This window comes from Typopeltis vanoorti, chromosome 3 (assembly GCF_054136105.1).
Source record: "Typopeltis vanoorti isolate ZY-2024b chromosome 3, IOZ_Tvanoo_1.0, whole genome shotgun sequence".
NCBI classification, from domain to species: Eukaryota; Metazoa; Arthropoda; class Arachnida; order Uropygi; family Thelyphonidae; genus Typopeltis; species Typopeltis vanoorti.
Window position 1 is genome coordinate 69,610,345 of NC_143551.1, and position 17,129 is coordinate 69,627,473.

General features: G+C 35.7%; 1 protein-coding gene across 4 annotated transcripts in view; it reads right to left on the minus strand.

Moving 5' to 3' along the window:
- The window catches only part of Mi-2 (chromodomain-helicase-DNA-binding protein Mi-2 homolog), a 692,327-nt gene that overhangs the window by 20,563 nt on the left and 654,635 nt on the right, over positions 1-17,129 (minus strand). For all 4 annotated transcript variants that reach the window (XM_090390662.1, XM_090390660.1, XM_090390659.1 and 1 more), the window contains one exon: positions 3,127-3,221. In XM_090390662.1, coding sequence (XP_090246788.1) covers positions 3,127-3,221 — 95 coding nt within the window. The remainder of the gene's footprint in view (positions 1-3,126; positions 3,222-17,129) is intronic.

The window sequence follows — 17,129 nt, forward strand, 5'->3', positions numbered from 1 at the left end:
TGTCCAATTCCCCATTCTGATATTTGCCCACATCACTCTACTTGAGATCGCCTGCCATTCAAGAAGATTAGCCTATTTTGTGTTGAATACTATGGCTACTCCTTTTCCTTGATTGTCATTGCCTGAATATAACATTTTGTATTTATTGCTCAGAAAGACCTCACCAGTTTTTGTCTTTTTTGTTTCTGTCATCCCTATTATGTCGATCTGTTACTTATCTAATTCCTCAGCTAGCTCCATTTCTTTGCCATTCAGGTTTCTTATGTTGATAGTACCGATCATTAACTCTGGTGATGTTGAGTTTGGTTTTCCTTCAGATTTGTTCCAGTAACTGACTTTTCGCTGTTCACTCTGGTTCCCCTGGCGAAAACACGGGGGCCTTGTGTAACTGGGCGATGGCCCAGCCGGCATGAAATTTTGTCATGTTGTACCATCATTTTCTATATTGGTTTAAGCCAATTAGAATATAATTTGGTCGACTAAATCCCAAATTGCCAGCCCATCCTTGTTCGTTCAATATCCAGATACCCAACAGGGTGCACCACGAGAAGGTGAGGATCGAACATTAGGTCAGAAGCCCTGGTCGGTTCTCCGCATTCCTTTAAAGGCTATGTGGAGGGCTCCTCTCAGTTATACAGCTTTGACCCTTAAGCACCTCTATTATTTTTATTAGTTTATTAAATTTTTTAATTTATTATTTTTATGGGAAGATGATGCACTGTCAAAACGGTTCCTACCCATGATCTTATCTCATCATATCCTTCTCCTTCCCCCGAAATTTCTATCTTTCACCTCCCTCCCAAAGAATTCTCTGCCCACCCTTAAAAACCCAGGGTTTTTTAAAATTTACATACCTCTTGCCTCACTGATAATTCTCCACCATCTCTCTATCCCCCCCCCATTCCTTTCAGTCATACTTCAACAGTAGATAAATATATATTGCCATACATCAGATGCTGCTGAATAAGAAGACAACCAGCAACATCTTACAAAGGTAATGTCCGAATTATACTACCTATATATTCTTCATATATCTGTCTTTAAAACCTTAGTAATGCCATAAAAATTGAGTAAAAAGCCAATGACATTCATTATAAAAAGGGGTACTCCTAAACAAAAATAGGCTAAATAGCCATAAAATAATATTTACTTGCAGGAGTAGCATGGTAATCTGTCCAGAAATAATATACTTTTTAATTTATTTTATTATTACTTTCTTTTTCATTAGAGGCCAGGCTACCATAAACGATTAACAAAGCAGTTAGATTTAGCTTACTTTTGTGTACTGTCATGTAGTTTGGTTCATACATATGTTTTGCTGATGATGATGACTTTGATATAGAGGCCGAAACGTCAAGTGTTATTTCTCAATTATAAGTAAAGTAATTACTATAACACATGTTTTTGTCTCCATAAATTGTACACATAGAATATATATGTATGAATAGAGAAGCACATGATTGGAATGGCTTCCCTTTGGAAGTCATGAGTGTAGGTAATGTGAATAAATTTAAGAAAAGGTAGACAAGCTGGTGTTGGTTATATGTAGCCTCCACAATAAGTCCCTGGAGGCCCATGGTAATAATAATAATATGACTATGCACAAGCTTACAATGTAAAACAGATCATGTAAATCATCTAAAATAATTGTTGAGGAACTTATTGTAGCTACCTTCACAGCTTATATCTCTATAGGGTTATAATACAGTACTATGGTACTGAGAAGCACATAAGGATTATCGAGTTCTATAATTCATGCTAAATATTCATAGATAGGAGTCTGGTGATTATGGAACTAGTATATCTCTTTTGGAATTCTATCAGACTCCTTCTTAGAAAATTATCACCTGACTGTCAGATCCTTTCTTTCTAACCTTGTAATGAGAAAAATCCATGTCACTATATGTTCATATGGTGACATTTTTGTGTAATAGGAACCAACTACCACTAAATTCACTATAATCAACTCACAGGAACTGCAGGAAAAAGTTGTTAGAGTGGAATGTGTGATATGAATTTCTTTTAGTCTATACAGCAGGGGTCAGCAACATGGGGTTCGCAAAGCATTTTTAAAGTGCTTGCCACTGGGCCAAATATTAAAGAGTCAAAGAATTCTGGAATTTAGCTGATAAAAATAGCTATCCCTTATTAAGAAAATGTGCTCTTAAAATATATTCTTACTGTGCTTCGATATATTCAACTTGACTCTCTTTTTTTCAAATATGAAGTATTTGAAATCCAAGTATCAATCATGGCTCGACGATTCTCATTTAGACCACTGCCTAAGAACCGGAAATTCCAGTTATGTGTCAGATTATAATAAGTTAGCTGAATATCTGCAATGCGAAGTATCACATTAATGATTTTTTTTTTTTTGAAGTGCATACTTAAGTTTGTAAGCAGAATTTTGCATTAATAAATTCATTTAAAATAAATATGTATTGAATGTACTTTAAGCTTACATCTTCCCCTCCAGCAAAATTAAGGTAAAGTGCCCTTTGTCATAAGCCAGCCATTCGGGGTGCCCTTTTTAGTGAAAAGGTTGCCAACCTCTGCTATATAGCATTGCACTTATGGAGCTTTGGTTGGGACATTTCAGTAGTTGGTTATAATGATATTCAACTATATGCTGATTACCAAAGGACAATGTCACTTGGAGAAAAATAGTTTGAGATACCTCAAAAACAGATCTATGATAAACACCAGACTCTTTCAATACTTACTGGGAACTGCAGTTAACCTACTTATTCCACTATTAACATGACTGAAAGCTTTTTTTTTTAAAATTATATGTCACTTAATCATTTATCTAAATTTTGTTATTTTTATTGTACTTTAAAGTTAAGTATTTTTTTTTGTTTAACTTTAATTGCAATCTCATTCTATTTTGTAACCACCTGTATGGTCACACTCTGGCATGGCTCAGCTATGTAAAAAAAAGTATTAACATACTTTGTTTACCTTCACCTTCTGATTATGCTTATCCACTGATGATACCCTGTTTTCAGTCCAAAATATTTGCAATAACAAAATTATGACTAAAGACTGTAACAGTAACAAAATTAAAAAAATATATCAATTTATATAAACATGACCCAGCATTATTAAATAACTCTGTATATTTACCTTTATGAAGAACTGCATTTGCTGGTTTGTTACCAGCTAATGATTCTTTTGATAAGTGTTGATGAGATTCTGCTAGGCATTCTAATTCAGCAAACCTATATAGAAATATTATTTATAAAATATTAACAAAATATTAAATTATACATTGAGATTTAGTATAATTAATAATGTATAGGACCAATGTAAATAGTGTTTTCAGACAGATAGCTAGCCAAGCAATTATAACATCAAAGTGTGTGTGTGTGGGGGGGGGAGTAAATCTTATTGCTGCAAAATACACTAACACAAAAATAAGGGTAAATGTAGGGTAAGGACTTCACTCTATGAGAGATCTGCCAACTACATTTAGAGTGATCATAGTGACAACTTACTTCTTCCCCACCCACCATAAATAGTATGTTGAATACTGTTTTATCATATAATTAATTTATTGTCCTAGTGGCTATATATATGTATTTGGTGGCAATAAAATTATACATGTTGTTGTTTCAAATTTAATGGTGCATTAATGTAAGAGGTGATAATGATCTGAATCGAAGGCTAATAAAATGCAGTAATCTAGTTGACAGGTATAGGTGCTAGATGTATTCATTAATTATTTTAATGGCATTACGACACATGCACTAATTATTTTAATGGTATTACGACACACACACACACACAAAACCTAAATTATAAAAAATGTTTATTAACTGGCTAATATTTCACTGGATTTCAAATCAGCATCTTCAGAGCAAAACATGTTACAGTTTACAGTTTGAATCCCTCAAAGGGGTTCAAGGTTATATTGTGAGTGGTTGGTGTAATTTAGCACTCATGTAAAATTGGTGATTTTTATCTGTTTTATGGTGTTTTTTCCCTTAGAAAATTTGAATTTTATAGTATATTAGTCATTCATGTTTTTAAAGTATTTAGTGTCTTTATAACATTTTAATTGTAATAGTTTAATATTAAAGACAGGTGTATGGCTCCAAAAATGCAGAAGAAAACAGAACAGTGAAGTAGTGAACAAGAAGGTTTTCTTCACTAAAGATGATATTAAAGAGGATAATTGAAAATAATTTAACCTCCGAGATAGCTAGACTAAGGCAGATTATTAGACAGACAGCAAGAGAACTAGAGAAAGTTGAGCAGCATTTAGAGGAAGGCAGGGAGAATAAAAAAGTTCAGCAGCAAAATGGAAAACAAAGCACAGAATCAGGAAAGATAGTGCATAATAACAAAAATATGGTAAGTAAAGTTGATTTTAAAAAGAAGGATGTTATTTGGAATGGTTCCTTTATCATAAAACATGCCCCTGATGAGTGGGTTATAATGTCAAGTTTTCCTGTTTAAAAAAAAAAAAATATATATATATATATAACCCAAGGAATTCAAAAACAGAAAAGAAAAGTAAACACGGTCATAATTGTAGTAGGCACTGACTTAACTAGCGATAAGTTCAGTATCAGAGAGGACATGAAAGAGTTGATGGAAGAGGCAAGCATGAAGAGTGGGAAAGTGAAAATAGTAACAATATTACTTCGATATGATAAAAATTAATTAAGAAGAAGGGCTATGATGACAAAAGAATAATTCCATGCATAGGCTGTGGATGCAACTTTTTGGATGTGTAGAGTGGGTTTGAAGGAAGATTGGATTTGTATAAGAGGGAGATGCCTACACTTGAATGTGTTTAGCATTAGAAGTCTTGAAATATTATTAACTGATATAAGAACTAACAGAGAGGGTCAATGAAGCTGAATTCTGATGGAAGGAATCGTGAGAATCTATGTGTGAGAGTGACAATGTTAGGTAACTCTGTTAATGATGGGAATGGTTATTATTATGGAAATGATTATGAAGAGAGAATGATTCTGAATTCGTCCAGTTTGGACCTATCAAGTATGTGTAACGATGTATACATAAGTAAGGAACTAGATAAGAACAGAGATCTGCAAGTTATGGAACTGTGTCATGCAGACCACAGACGAATGTATGCAAAAGAGCATGCAGGTAATTTATTTTGTCTGTACACAAATGTTAGGAGTATCAGAAACAAAGGAGTAGGATTGGTTGCCTTGATTAATACAGTGGGACCTCATGCTGTAGGCAGTAGTGAGACTTGGCTATCAGAAGCAGATGTATTAACTGGTATCGTGTGCAAAGAGCATAGTATTTTTAGGAAGGATAGACAGTATAGGAGAGGAAGGAGCATGCTGCTAATGATATGGGAAGAATGAAATTGAATTTATTGAACTGTTGCGAGACACCTTTTTCAAGCAGCATATTACAGAAGGAACTTTAGGTCAGAGAGTGTTAGATCTGATTATAATGTCAGAGGGGGATTTCAGTTAAATACATACCTATTCTGCCTCCGGTTGGTGACAGTGATCATGCATTACTCTCTTGGGAAGTATAAATTAAAGATACGAAGAAATTATATACTTGGTTTAATCCTTTATCCAAGTGTAGGCAAACAAGTTTGCACCTGAACTATTTTCAGGACTGGGGAAACTCGTATATAGAAGATTATAACTTCACATCACTTGCCTTAGTATCCCATAATGCAATGCACATATCCATACGGGTATGTATAATGCTAAGCATTATGGGAAGGGCCACTACCCAGACCAGTTTCGACCTTTATTGAGGTCTTGTCAATGGGAGCCAGACCCAGAGGTTGATACCAAGGTTGAAGTAATGCAGAAGTCATATTCATATATGAGTTGCCAAAAGGTCACACCTTATTATTAAAATATTCTGGATTAGAGATAGCTGTTGGAAGTTTTTCTTGGTTATACTAAAGATACCAAGAAATTATATACTTGCCTTTATCCAAGTGTAGACAAACATAGATGAGACCTCAATAAAGGTTGAAATCCTCCAGGGTAATAACCCTTCTCATAATGCTAAGCATTATACATACCTGTAAGGATATGTGCTTTGCATTATGAAGTTATAAGCTTCTATATATACAAGATGCCCCAGTCCTGAAAATAATTCAGGCGCAAACTTGTTTGCCTACACTTGGATAAAGGATTAAACCAAGTATATAATTTCTTAAGAGTATTAAGTAGAGTATTCAAAGAAACTCTACAATCATAAAAAAATAAAATAAATAAAAAAAATTGCAGCTCAACCTTTTAATATTTTTATTGTCCAAATATATGTAACTACTTCTGATTACCCAGATGAAGATGTAGAATATTTCTATGAAGGCATTCAAAATGCACTTAACAATGCTAAATCAGATGACATAACTATCGTTATGGGAGATCTAAATGCTAAAGTAGGCTCAGAAAAGATCTCTTCCTGCATGGGAAACCAGGGCCTGGGACATAGAAATCCAAGAGGAGAAAGATTAATACAGTTCTGTGAAGAAAACAATCTGGTAATAACAAATACTTTATTTAGCCACCCTCCTAGAAGACTTTACTCATGGAAAGTCCTGGAGACAGCTGTAGCAACCAGATTGACTATATAATGATTAAAAAAAGATTCTGGAATAACATCTTACAAGCCAAAACATACCCAGGGACTGATATTGTATCAGACCACAACCCTGTGGTCATTAAAGCAGCAATAAAATTAAATAAAACAATGAAACCTATAAACATATAAAAATATGATCTTGGCTCCCTTAAAAATCAAGAAATACAAGATAAATTTTTAAAGGAACTGGCACAATCCACTGCTGTTAATGTTCATGATTCTACCAAGTGTCCTTACCATAAAGATGAAATTGAGGATAGATGGTAGAAATTTAAAGAGGGCATAAAAAAGGCAATAAAACAAACAATTCCCAAATTTGAGAAGAAAATGAGTAAACTCTGGATGAATGACAAGATACTGAAAATGATGGAGGAAAGAAAGAAACACAAAAATCATCCTGAATACAAGAACTTAAACAAGGAAATCAGGAAAGAATGTAGGATTGCAAAAGAACTATGGCTCAACAACAAATGCAAGGAAATTGAACTTCTGGACAAAAAGCACAAAACCAGAGAACTTCATGAAAAAGTTAGGGAGCTAACTAGCAAATCTTGCAAAAGGGTAGACTCTCATTGAAGATACCAATGAAAACATCCTAATGGAGAAAGACAAAATAAGGGATAGATGGGTAGAGTATTCAAAGGAACTCTACAATCATGATAGAACAGACAAGCCAATGCAAGAAGATTTGGAGGGGCCTACTATTGTTACCTGAGAAGTAACAAATGCCATTAGGAAACTGAGACCAGGAAAAAGCTCCAGGAATAGATGGAATTATGGCAGAATATCTAAAGGCTTTAGATGATAAGACTATAAGATCACTGACTGACACATGTAACAAAATATACGAAACTGGACACCTGCCAAAAGATTTTAAGCACTAACGTTCTTACCAATACCTAAAAAATCGAAGACAATCAAATGTGAAGAGTACAGAACAATCAGTCTGATCAGTCAGATAGCAAAAGTTATGTTATATATCATCCTAGAAAGAAATAAACATAAAATCAAAATGGAAATTAATGAAACACGATCTGGTTTTCAGGAAAATAAAGGAACTAGAGAAGGACTCTTCAACATCAGAAAGAAGTCTACTTATGTTTTATTGACTACACAAAGGCCTTTGACAATATACAACATGAACAACTAATCAAATGCATCAGAAATTTAGGAGTAGATCATAAAGATACCAGATTACTGATAAATCTATATTGGGAGCAAACTGCCTCAATATAAATATCAGGAGAAATCTCGGAGGAATTCCCAGTAAAGAAGGGTGTCAGACAAGGCTGTGTTCTTTCTCCTATATTGTTTAACCTCTATACTGAAAATATCTTCCAGCAATTAGAAGAATTTAAAGGAGTCAGCAGAGGAAGCAAGAATATAAACAACTTAAGATATGCAGATGATACAGTACTGCTAGCTGAAAATAAAAAAGATCTTCAAAACCTACTAGAAGAGACGCTGAAGCTAAGTGAAAAATATGGACTTAATTTCAACTTCAAAAAAACTAAAGAGAAAAAGGGAAAGTACCCAATATAAATATTAAGATCAGAGGAAATACTTTAGATCAAGTAGAGAATTATATATATTTGGGTCAACTAATTACAGAGAATGGAAAGTGTGACAAGGAAATATTAAGAAGAATAGAAATTGCTAGATCAACCTTCATTAGCATGAAAAACATTCTGACCTCAAGGGAAATTCACACCAAAACAAGAATTAGGCTCTCCAAATGCTACATATGGTCCACACTGCTATATGTGAGCAGAAACCTGGACAATATCAAAATATTGCGAAATACACTAAAAGCCTTTGAGATGTGGATCCTCAGAAGAATTCTTAGAGTCCCATGGACTGCCAAAAAAACTAATTTAGAAATATTAGAGAAGATAGGAATCTGTTGAATTGAACCGTTAAGAAAAGGAAAACCACCTACTTTGGTCACATACTAAGGCATGAATCCTTAAAAAACACTTCTAGAAGTAATGATACAAGGAAAAAGAAGAGGAAGACAAAGAACAGATTGGATGAGACATATTAAGGACTGGACCTTTTTTGTCCTATGAAGAATGCAAAAGAGAAGTGCAAAACCATACATGGTGGAAGCTCATGGTAGTCAACCTCCTGGAAGGAGATGACATCTGACAAGAAGATAATTTCTTGGTATCCTTAATTTATAGTATAAAGCAGGAGATTATGACTGCCTGAGGGGAAAATGCTGGGTTCTGTGCCATGGTATCAGTTATTGGATGGGAAGGATATCAGCAATGCATGGGAAATGTTTAAAAAATACTTAAATGATGCGATATCAGAATGTGTCCTAGAGTTCTAAGAATACAGAGTAGGAGTGAAATGGATATGTAATCTAATTAAGCAAGAGATTCACAAGAAAGGATTATGTGGAAGGAATATCACGTAAATAGGGATGATGTCAGTTACAATAATTATAAGCAGCAGGACAGAAGAGTCACACATGTATGGAAATCTAAGCTCAAGTATGAAAGGAAACTCCACAAGTTAAAGACAACTCAAAAGAATTCTATCGTTATGCTGCAAATAAAAGAAAGAATGAATTTGAAAGAATAACACTACTGAATGCAGATGGTATGAGGGTGACTGATGCAGAAGTGACTGTTCAACTAATGACCAGCCATTTTGCTAAAAGCTATCAACCTGGTATATGAAACATTGAACTCACCACTACTTCTTCACCATATGAGGAACTCATGTGGATGAGGAGGAAATACTAGAGCTGTTACACAAACTGAATAAGAATTCTGCAACAGGAACTGATGGGATATCAGCACGGATGCTGTAACTCTCCATAACCATCTTTCATAGCATGTGAAAGAAGGGACTTAAAGACAAAGAGTGGTAGATTTGATCATGGAGTCAGAAGGAGTCTCAGTTAAGAATATGACTATTTTACCTGCAGTTAGTGAAAGCGACCATGCCGTACTTTGCTGGGAAGTAGTTAACTATATGGATGTCCCAATTAAGAAAGGTTACATGCTGAATTACAAAGCTGGAAATTATGACCAACTCAGGAAAAAATGATGTTTGGTTCCAGTTATGAATGGGAAAATTATCAGCAATGCATAGGAATCTTTGAAAAAGTGCTTAAATGAGGCAGTATCTGAATATGTCCCTAGAGTTTGAAGAGCAAATAAGGTCGGAGTGAAATGGATGTGCAACCTGATTAAACAAGAGATCCATAAGAAGTAGATGATGTGGTAAGAATATTGTGAGAGTAAGAGTGACAGGAGTTACGAAATGTATAAAGTGAAGGCAAGAAAAGTTATGAGTATTGTACGGAAAGCTAATTCACAGTATGAAAAGAAATTGGCTGTACATGATAAAGGCAACCCAAAAGAATTTTATTGCTTTGCTGGAAGTAAAACAAAAAATGTACGTGGAAGAATAACTTTAGTGAATGCAGACTTAAGTTTGCCGTGACAACTCATAGTTGATATTTTTTATTAAGCTCATATTTTTGCTATGCTCATTCTTTAACTATTTTGAAAAGCATCATTGAATGAGGTGTAAAAATCCAAGTCACACCTCCTTGTGGGGCCCCTCGGGAAACACTGGGTAAATTCCCAGTAGGCTAACGTGACTGGTAAAACATATTAGGGCCAATCACTCAATATGTGGATATTAAATTATTATGAAAGGAAATGAGATAATATCAGCTACTTCCCATGCAGACTTGTGCCCCAACTGCTGATACAGTTACTATGCATACCAAGGATCAAAGCACTCCAGGAAATTCTTGGTTGAATAAAGGTACATGTGAACAAATTAAATTATGGAAATCTAATCTCATCTTCTCAACATACAACGTACGGAACACTCAAGAAAAACTGGAAAATTTTTTGAGCTACTTAGAGGAGCAGAAAAAGTCCACAGAGACATTATATGTATAGAAGAACAGAGATGGAAAACTGACAATCATGAAGTGAATGAAACATCATCAGCTGACAAAAAAAATGGAGATTTCTTTATAACTCAGACAATGATGGCACTGGAAGGGTTGGAACAATGCTCAAGAAGATCTAGCAGAAAAAGTAACATCAATTGAAAAAATTGTCAGAAAGAACTCTCCTCATAACCATAAATACCAATCCCAAACTGACTGTAATATCCATATATGCTCCTACAGAATCTGCTCCACTAGAAGACAAAGACACCTATTATAAAGATCTTTCTGACACTGTCATGAACATCCCAGTTCGCAACGTCACACTCATTGGTGGTGATTTTAATGCCTAAATTCGTAACGACATTGCCAATACTACTAAAAACGTGGATAAATATACTCATGAAACCACAAATAACAATGGACATTCTTTTATGAACCTCTGCAGTAGCCATAACATGGCTATTGCAGAGGTTCTATTTGGGAATGTTCTCATTCCCAAATAGACCACATCCTAATCAATGGAAAGTGGATCAGATCAATCAAGAACTGTCGAGCATATAATACAATTGAACTAAACTCTGACCACAGAATAATCAGTGCCCACATAAAACTTTCACTAAAACCCTCAAAAAATGACAGGCCTAAAAAGAAACAATACAACTGGGACAAACTAAATAACCCACAAATTGCATCATCTTTCCACAGCACATTAGAAGACAATATGGAAAACATTCTTAAAGATCCAGTTAATGAAAAGTATAAGGGTATCATTGAAGCAATAAACATACCATCCAACAAACTTCTTGGAAATAACAACAAAAAAGACTCGGAAAAATGGATTACCCCTGACACTGAAAAAATATATAGATGAAAGAAATAAAGCAAGAAAACTCTACTGCTTAAACAGGAATGAAATAAACAAAGATAAATTAGACATTTTAAATAACAAGGTCAATGAACTAATGATCAGAGACAAAGAAAATCAAATAAATAAATACTGCGAGGAACTTGAAAATTATAATAAAACTGGGGATACTAGAAACACTTTTCAAATGATAAATTACATGTCACCACCAAACAAAAGAAGTGGAAATATTGTCACACATGACAAAAATGGTAGACAGCTATCAGTAAATTCGAACTTGATGAAAGAATGGAGAAACCAGTTTCGAGAATTACTGAATGCTGATAATCCCCAACATTCAAGTGAGCTAGCGAACCTGCATCTAACCACCGCTGTACCAATAAATTGTGAAGACTTCACTGAAAAGGAATTAAAAATAGCAATAGATAAAACCAAAACAGGAAAGTACCCAGGGACTGATGGAATCAGAGCAGAAGCTTTCAAAAATGCTGGGTATAATATGTATTCCAATCTCCTTGCTATAGTGAATCAAGCTTTAACCACACTACCGGCCAAGACGTATATACAGGGTGTCCCTGAATTCATGGCCCAAACGTGAGGGGATGGCAGTATACACCGAAACTAGCAATATTTGTCATAGAATATGCAGCCGCAAACACAGTGAGGAGTCGGAAACGAAGGACAGACACAGGTTTCCAGAGTGACATTTATTGAAGATCATTACAACAAATGCTCAAACGTCCACTCACCAACGTTGATATATGCGGCACAACGGCAGAATAGTGGTTGGAGTAAACACCGAACTTGTCGCACACGTTGCCGACTGTGATGGACAGTCGGGCTACCAGATCCTCCGTGGACTACACGGGCGTCTCGTACACGACACTCTTCAAATGTCCCCACAGAAAGAAATCGAGACAAGAAAGATCGGCAATCTGGGGGGGGGGGGGGGGGGATGGGATGGGACCAACACGCCCAATCCATCGGTTCAAAAATGTGGCATTAAGATGCTGACTCATGTCCATGCTGAAATGGGAGGTTGCCCTATCGTGTTGGAGCCACATACGGGAGCAGATGGCGACTTCAACATCCTGAAGCAATTCCAGAAAAACCTGACTGCAGAAAAATATGGTACGCTCGCCTATCGAGGTGGTCCGGCAGTAGGTAGGGTCCAATTAAGTAGTCATGCACAATCCCTGCCCAGACATTGATGGTGAACCATTGCTGGTTCGACTGCGGACATGTTCCATGGGGGTTTTCTGGGACGACCATAAATGTGCATTATGGACATTGACTATGCCTTCACGTGAGAAAGTTGATTCATCCATAAAGAGCACATGAGCAGAGAAATCGGGCTGTACAACACTTTGCTGCAGGAACCACTGAACGAAATCCATGCTCAGGGGATAATCAACAGCTGTCAATGCCTGCACTCGCTGCTAGTGATAGGGGTGTAGCCCTTCTTCATACAGTACTTGTCAGACACTGTTCCAATGCACACCCAGGCTCCGGGCAGCAAATCGCGTGCTTGTACCTGGGTTATCTGTCACCATACACAAGATGTCCTCGTTCATAGCTGGCGTTCTGACCATCTGTGCTCGGTTGGCATCATATCGACTGATGTGGAAGATGCTTGCCTCATACAGCTGACTGTGCAGTCGTGCAAACATTTTATGATCAAGCACATGGCGCATAGGATATCGCTCACGGTACAGTCTTTGCACCTCTCTACCATTGCCCTCAGCTATGCCATACATCAGGTGCATACCGGCTTTCTCTGCATTCGTAAACTGCTCCATCTCGTGTCCGGTCAATGCTGAGAATGCTGGGGTTTGGCCGAACCAGCGCTTTTAAGCCATGCTGCGTCGTCTGTGCCCCTGCTGGCACTGGGCTGCGTTTGCAGCCGCATATTCTATGACGAATATTGGTGGTTTCGTTGTGTACTACCATTCCCTCACGTTTGGGCCATGAATTCAGGGACACCCTGTATACATCCACATTACTATGGATGCGAAGTGCATATTAAAATTGTAATACCATTGATATTACATCGAAATTGATGTTGGATACGAAGCTTTTGTGGATGCGTATTTGATCTTTAATGGCCAGTAAGATGGTTAAACACTGGAATAATTCCTTAACAATGGATACAGAGCCTTATTGTCCCTATACCCCAAAAGGGCAGTCTTAATAGAATGGATAACTACAGAGGTATTACTTTGCTATCAACCACAGTTAAAATCTACAATAGGATGATACTCAATAGAATAGAACTTTACTTAACACCACTTTTAAGAAAAAACCAACTGGATTTCTAAAAAAACGATGTACAGTAGAACACATACATTGTATCAGAAGAATCATAGAAGGTTCACATGATAAAAACTTACCACTCATTTTAACCTTCTCCGTTAAAGAGACGCAATGTTTAAAAATACTCAATTTCTACAGTCTGAACGACTTCTACAACTCATGCAGCAATCTCACTGCCTTATAAAGATTACAATGCTACAGTAATCTTTAAAACAGAAACATCTGAATCCTTTCTGGTGACAATAGGAGTCCTGCAAGGTGATGTTCTAGCACCTTATTTGTTTTTAGTATGCTTGGACTACATCTTCTGGACCATCAACACAGCAGATCTTGGTTTTAACATTAGAACACCCACCCACACCATGCAAATAACTAATCTTAGCTTTGCTGATGATGTTGTACTTATCGATACAGAACCAACAAATGCACAAAAACATTTCAGTCTACTAGAGGCACAGGCTAAACTTATTGGTTTGCAGATCAATACCCAAAAGTCCAAAGTATTCTCAATAGGTTGTGAAAACTTTATACTTCATATCAACAATAAACCCTTAGAAAGAGTAAAGGACTTTCAATTTCTTGGATCGTACAGCAGCAATACATAAAATAATATTAGAAAACAAACAGTTGGCTCTAGTCTTCCATAACAAACTCTGCCGCATCTGGAAATCATCATTAATATCATTAAAGACAAAATTAAGACTATACCATGCAACCAGTAGATCAATCTTGTATGGTTCTCAAACCTGGACAATAAGTGCAAAACTACAGATCTAATTAACTCCTTTGGAACCACATGTCTAAGACTGATCCTTGGATGGACTGTATCACTAACTCTGCTGTGCTAAATCTGGCTAAGCAAGAACCACTTGTCAATATAGTAAAAAAAACTACAACTCAGATGGCTTGGGCATCAACTCAGATATCCTGAAGTCTCACCTTTTTGGAATCCCTCATCCTGTACAAACCAGAAGATGGCAACTGCAGTAGAGGAAGACCATGCAAACAATTTTGGCAATACATATGTGAAACCATCAGTAGGCTGAACTGTAAAACTCCATCTGACATCTACCAGTTAGCTCAAGATGGAGAGACTTGGAAGACCATAATTTGAAATATTTAATTTTTAATATAAATCTCTTTTCCCTTTCCACATTGTATCATATTCTGAATAAACTATGATGATCATTGAATACCATGTTTCTGGTGTGAGGACATAATAATTTAAATGCATTTTTATAAACTGCAGAATGTGAAGAGAATATACTACATAACATTAATCAAAGTTAATATAAAATGGAACTAGATTTATATAATTGGAAACAACATATTTTGCACTGTACACCTAAACCTCTTTTTACGCGATATACGTTCCTAAAAATTACGCGTAAATAGAATTTGCGTAAAAAGAACCACTGACTCCATAGAAAAAGTGAAGATTGGTTTCAAACCTGAAATATAAGTAAAATAATGAAAAAAAAAAACATTAAATTCGTTAGGATCATAAGATTTTTATTTACATTTCATGGAGAACACACATACATATAATGAATTTTAATAACTTTAATCATTTCAGTTGTTTGCTAAGGATTCTATAAAAAAATTATGTTATTCCCTATCAGTTTCTGACAATAAACGCGAAAGCTTTCGTTTTTGTGAGACTGTAATATCACTAGAACTGCTAGATATGGTATTATCATCATCGACTTCTGCCTCAACTTGTGGAATTCTTCTTGTCATGTCTTGAACAAAAGTACCACTGGTTGTGTCAGTAGTTTTAGGCATGAACTCGGTTATTAATCGCTGTGTTAATGCTTTAAATAAGTCGCAATATAATTCTCTATATGAAGACATTAACAACTTAAACTCATGTGAAAACTTCCCAGCATGTTCTTCATTTGGATCATGTGGGGAAAAATAATTGCCTAAATTACTGGCCAGTTTAAGACCTTTAATTATATCAGCAGTAAAAGTAGGACTATATTGATCATTATCATTAACTTCTTCGCTTTCAGGAGTCTCAGAAACAATCTCCACTATTTCGTCTTTGCTCCTACTCCGCCAATTTCACATGCCAAACTTATTATATTGGGGAATTCTGCAGTATGATTGAAGGGAACAGGAGCATTCTCTTTAACACATGCGGGCCAAATAGCTTTCCAGCATGCATTCATAGTTTCTGGTCTCAATTCAGATAACGATAATCGAACCTGATCAATACAATCCATAACTGAAAATTTTTTCCACACATCCATAACTGACAGTGTTTCATCATCATTTAGCTTCTTCAAAACATACTGAAATGTTTGTCTGACATAACATGTATTAAAAGTTGCAATTATATCCTGATTTAGAGGTTGTAGCAATGATGTGGTATTGGGCAGCAGAAAAAAAAATTGCACATTTGGGTGGTCTATGGCAGGATGACCGGGTGCATTAAATTCAAGACTCTTGTCATTCAAATAGCATCTAACTTCTGGCACAAAATGTTTGTGGAACCACTCAGTGAAAATATCAATGGTCACCCAAGCTTTTTTGTTGGCCATCCAATGAACTGGCAATTTTTGAAAATCTACGCCTTTCATTGGCCATGGTCTTAATGATCGATTTATGAGTGGTTTTAACATCCGATCTCCTAAAGCGTTCGAACAAAAAAGTGTTATGTGATCCTTTGCTGCTTTGAACCCACCAACAGTTTTTTTGCATTTTTGATATGTATGTTCTGTTTGGCATTTTTTTCCAAAAAAGGCCGGTTTCATCCATATTCCAAACTTGTTCACGAGTGTAACCTCCATCTTCAATTATTTTAGCAAGTTTTTGTGGAAATGCTGTTTCATCAGCAAAAGCCATTTTACCTTTAATCTTTATATTATGAAGAGCATGTCTTTTAATAAACTTAGCCAGCCAACCATTGCTTGCATGAAATTCATATTTTTTCCTCGATTGAGATGAAGTATCTGGCTGCAGTTTTTTAATCTGTTCATAAAATCTCAATGCTGATTGGTTGATGGAATTTCCGTCAACTGGCATTCTTTTTTGTACATTATTTTCTATCCACATCACTAAAGCTTTTCGGCCTTTTCTAGAATAACATTTCTCATGTACGATGATAATTTCACACTCGATTTTCTACCAGAACATACCGCTTTTCTAATACCCTCTTCATTTTTCTTTATAGATCTGACAGTTGATTCACGGACTCCAAAATGCTTACCCACAGCCATTGCACCTTTCCCAGTTTGAAGACGATCTAAAATTTTAATTTTTATATCCAAGGAAATGGCTTTCCTTTTTTTTTTTTTGGTTATCAGCAACATCATGTGAGGGCTAATGAAGTGAAAGTTTGAAAATTACATATAGCTCACCATTTATTATTTCTTGGCAAAATTATTAATTTTATAACGCGATTTTTATTTTGATTTCACT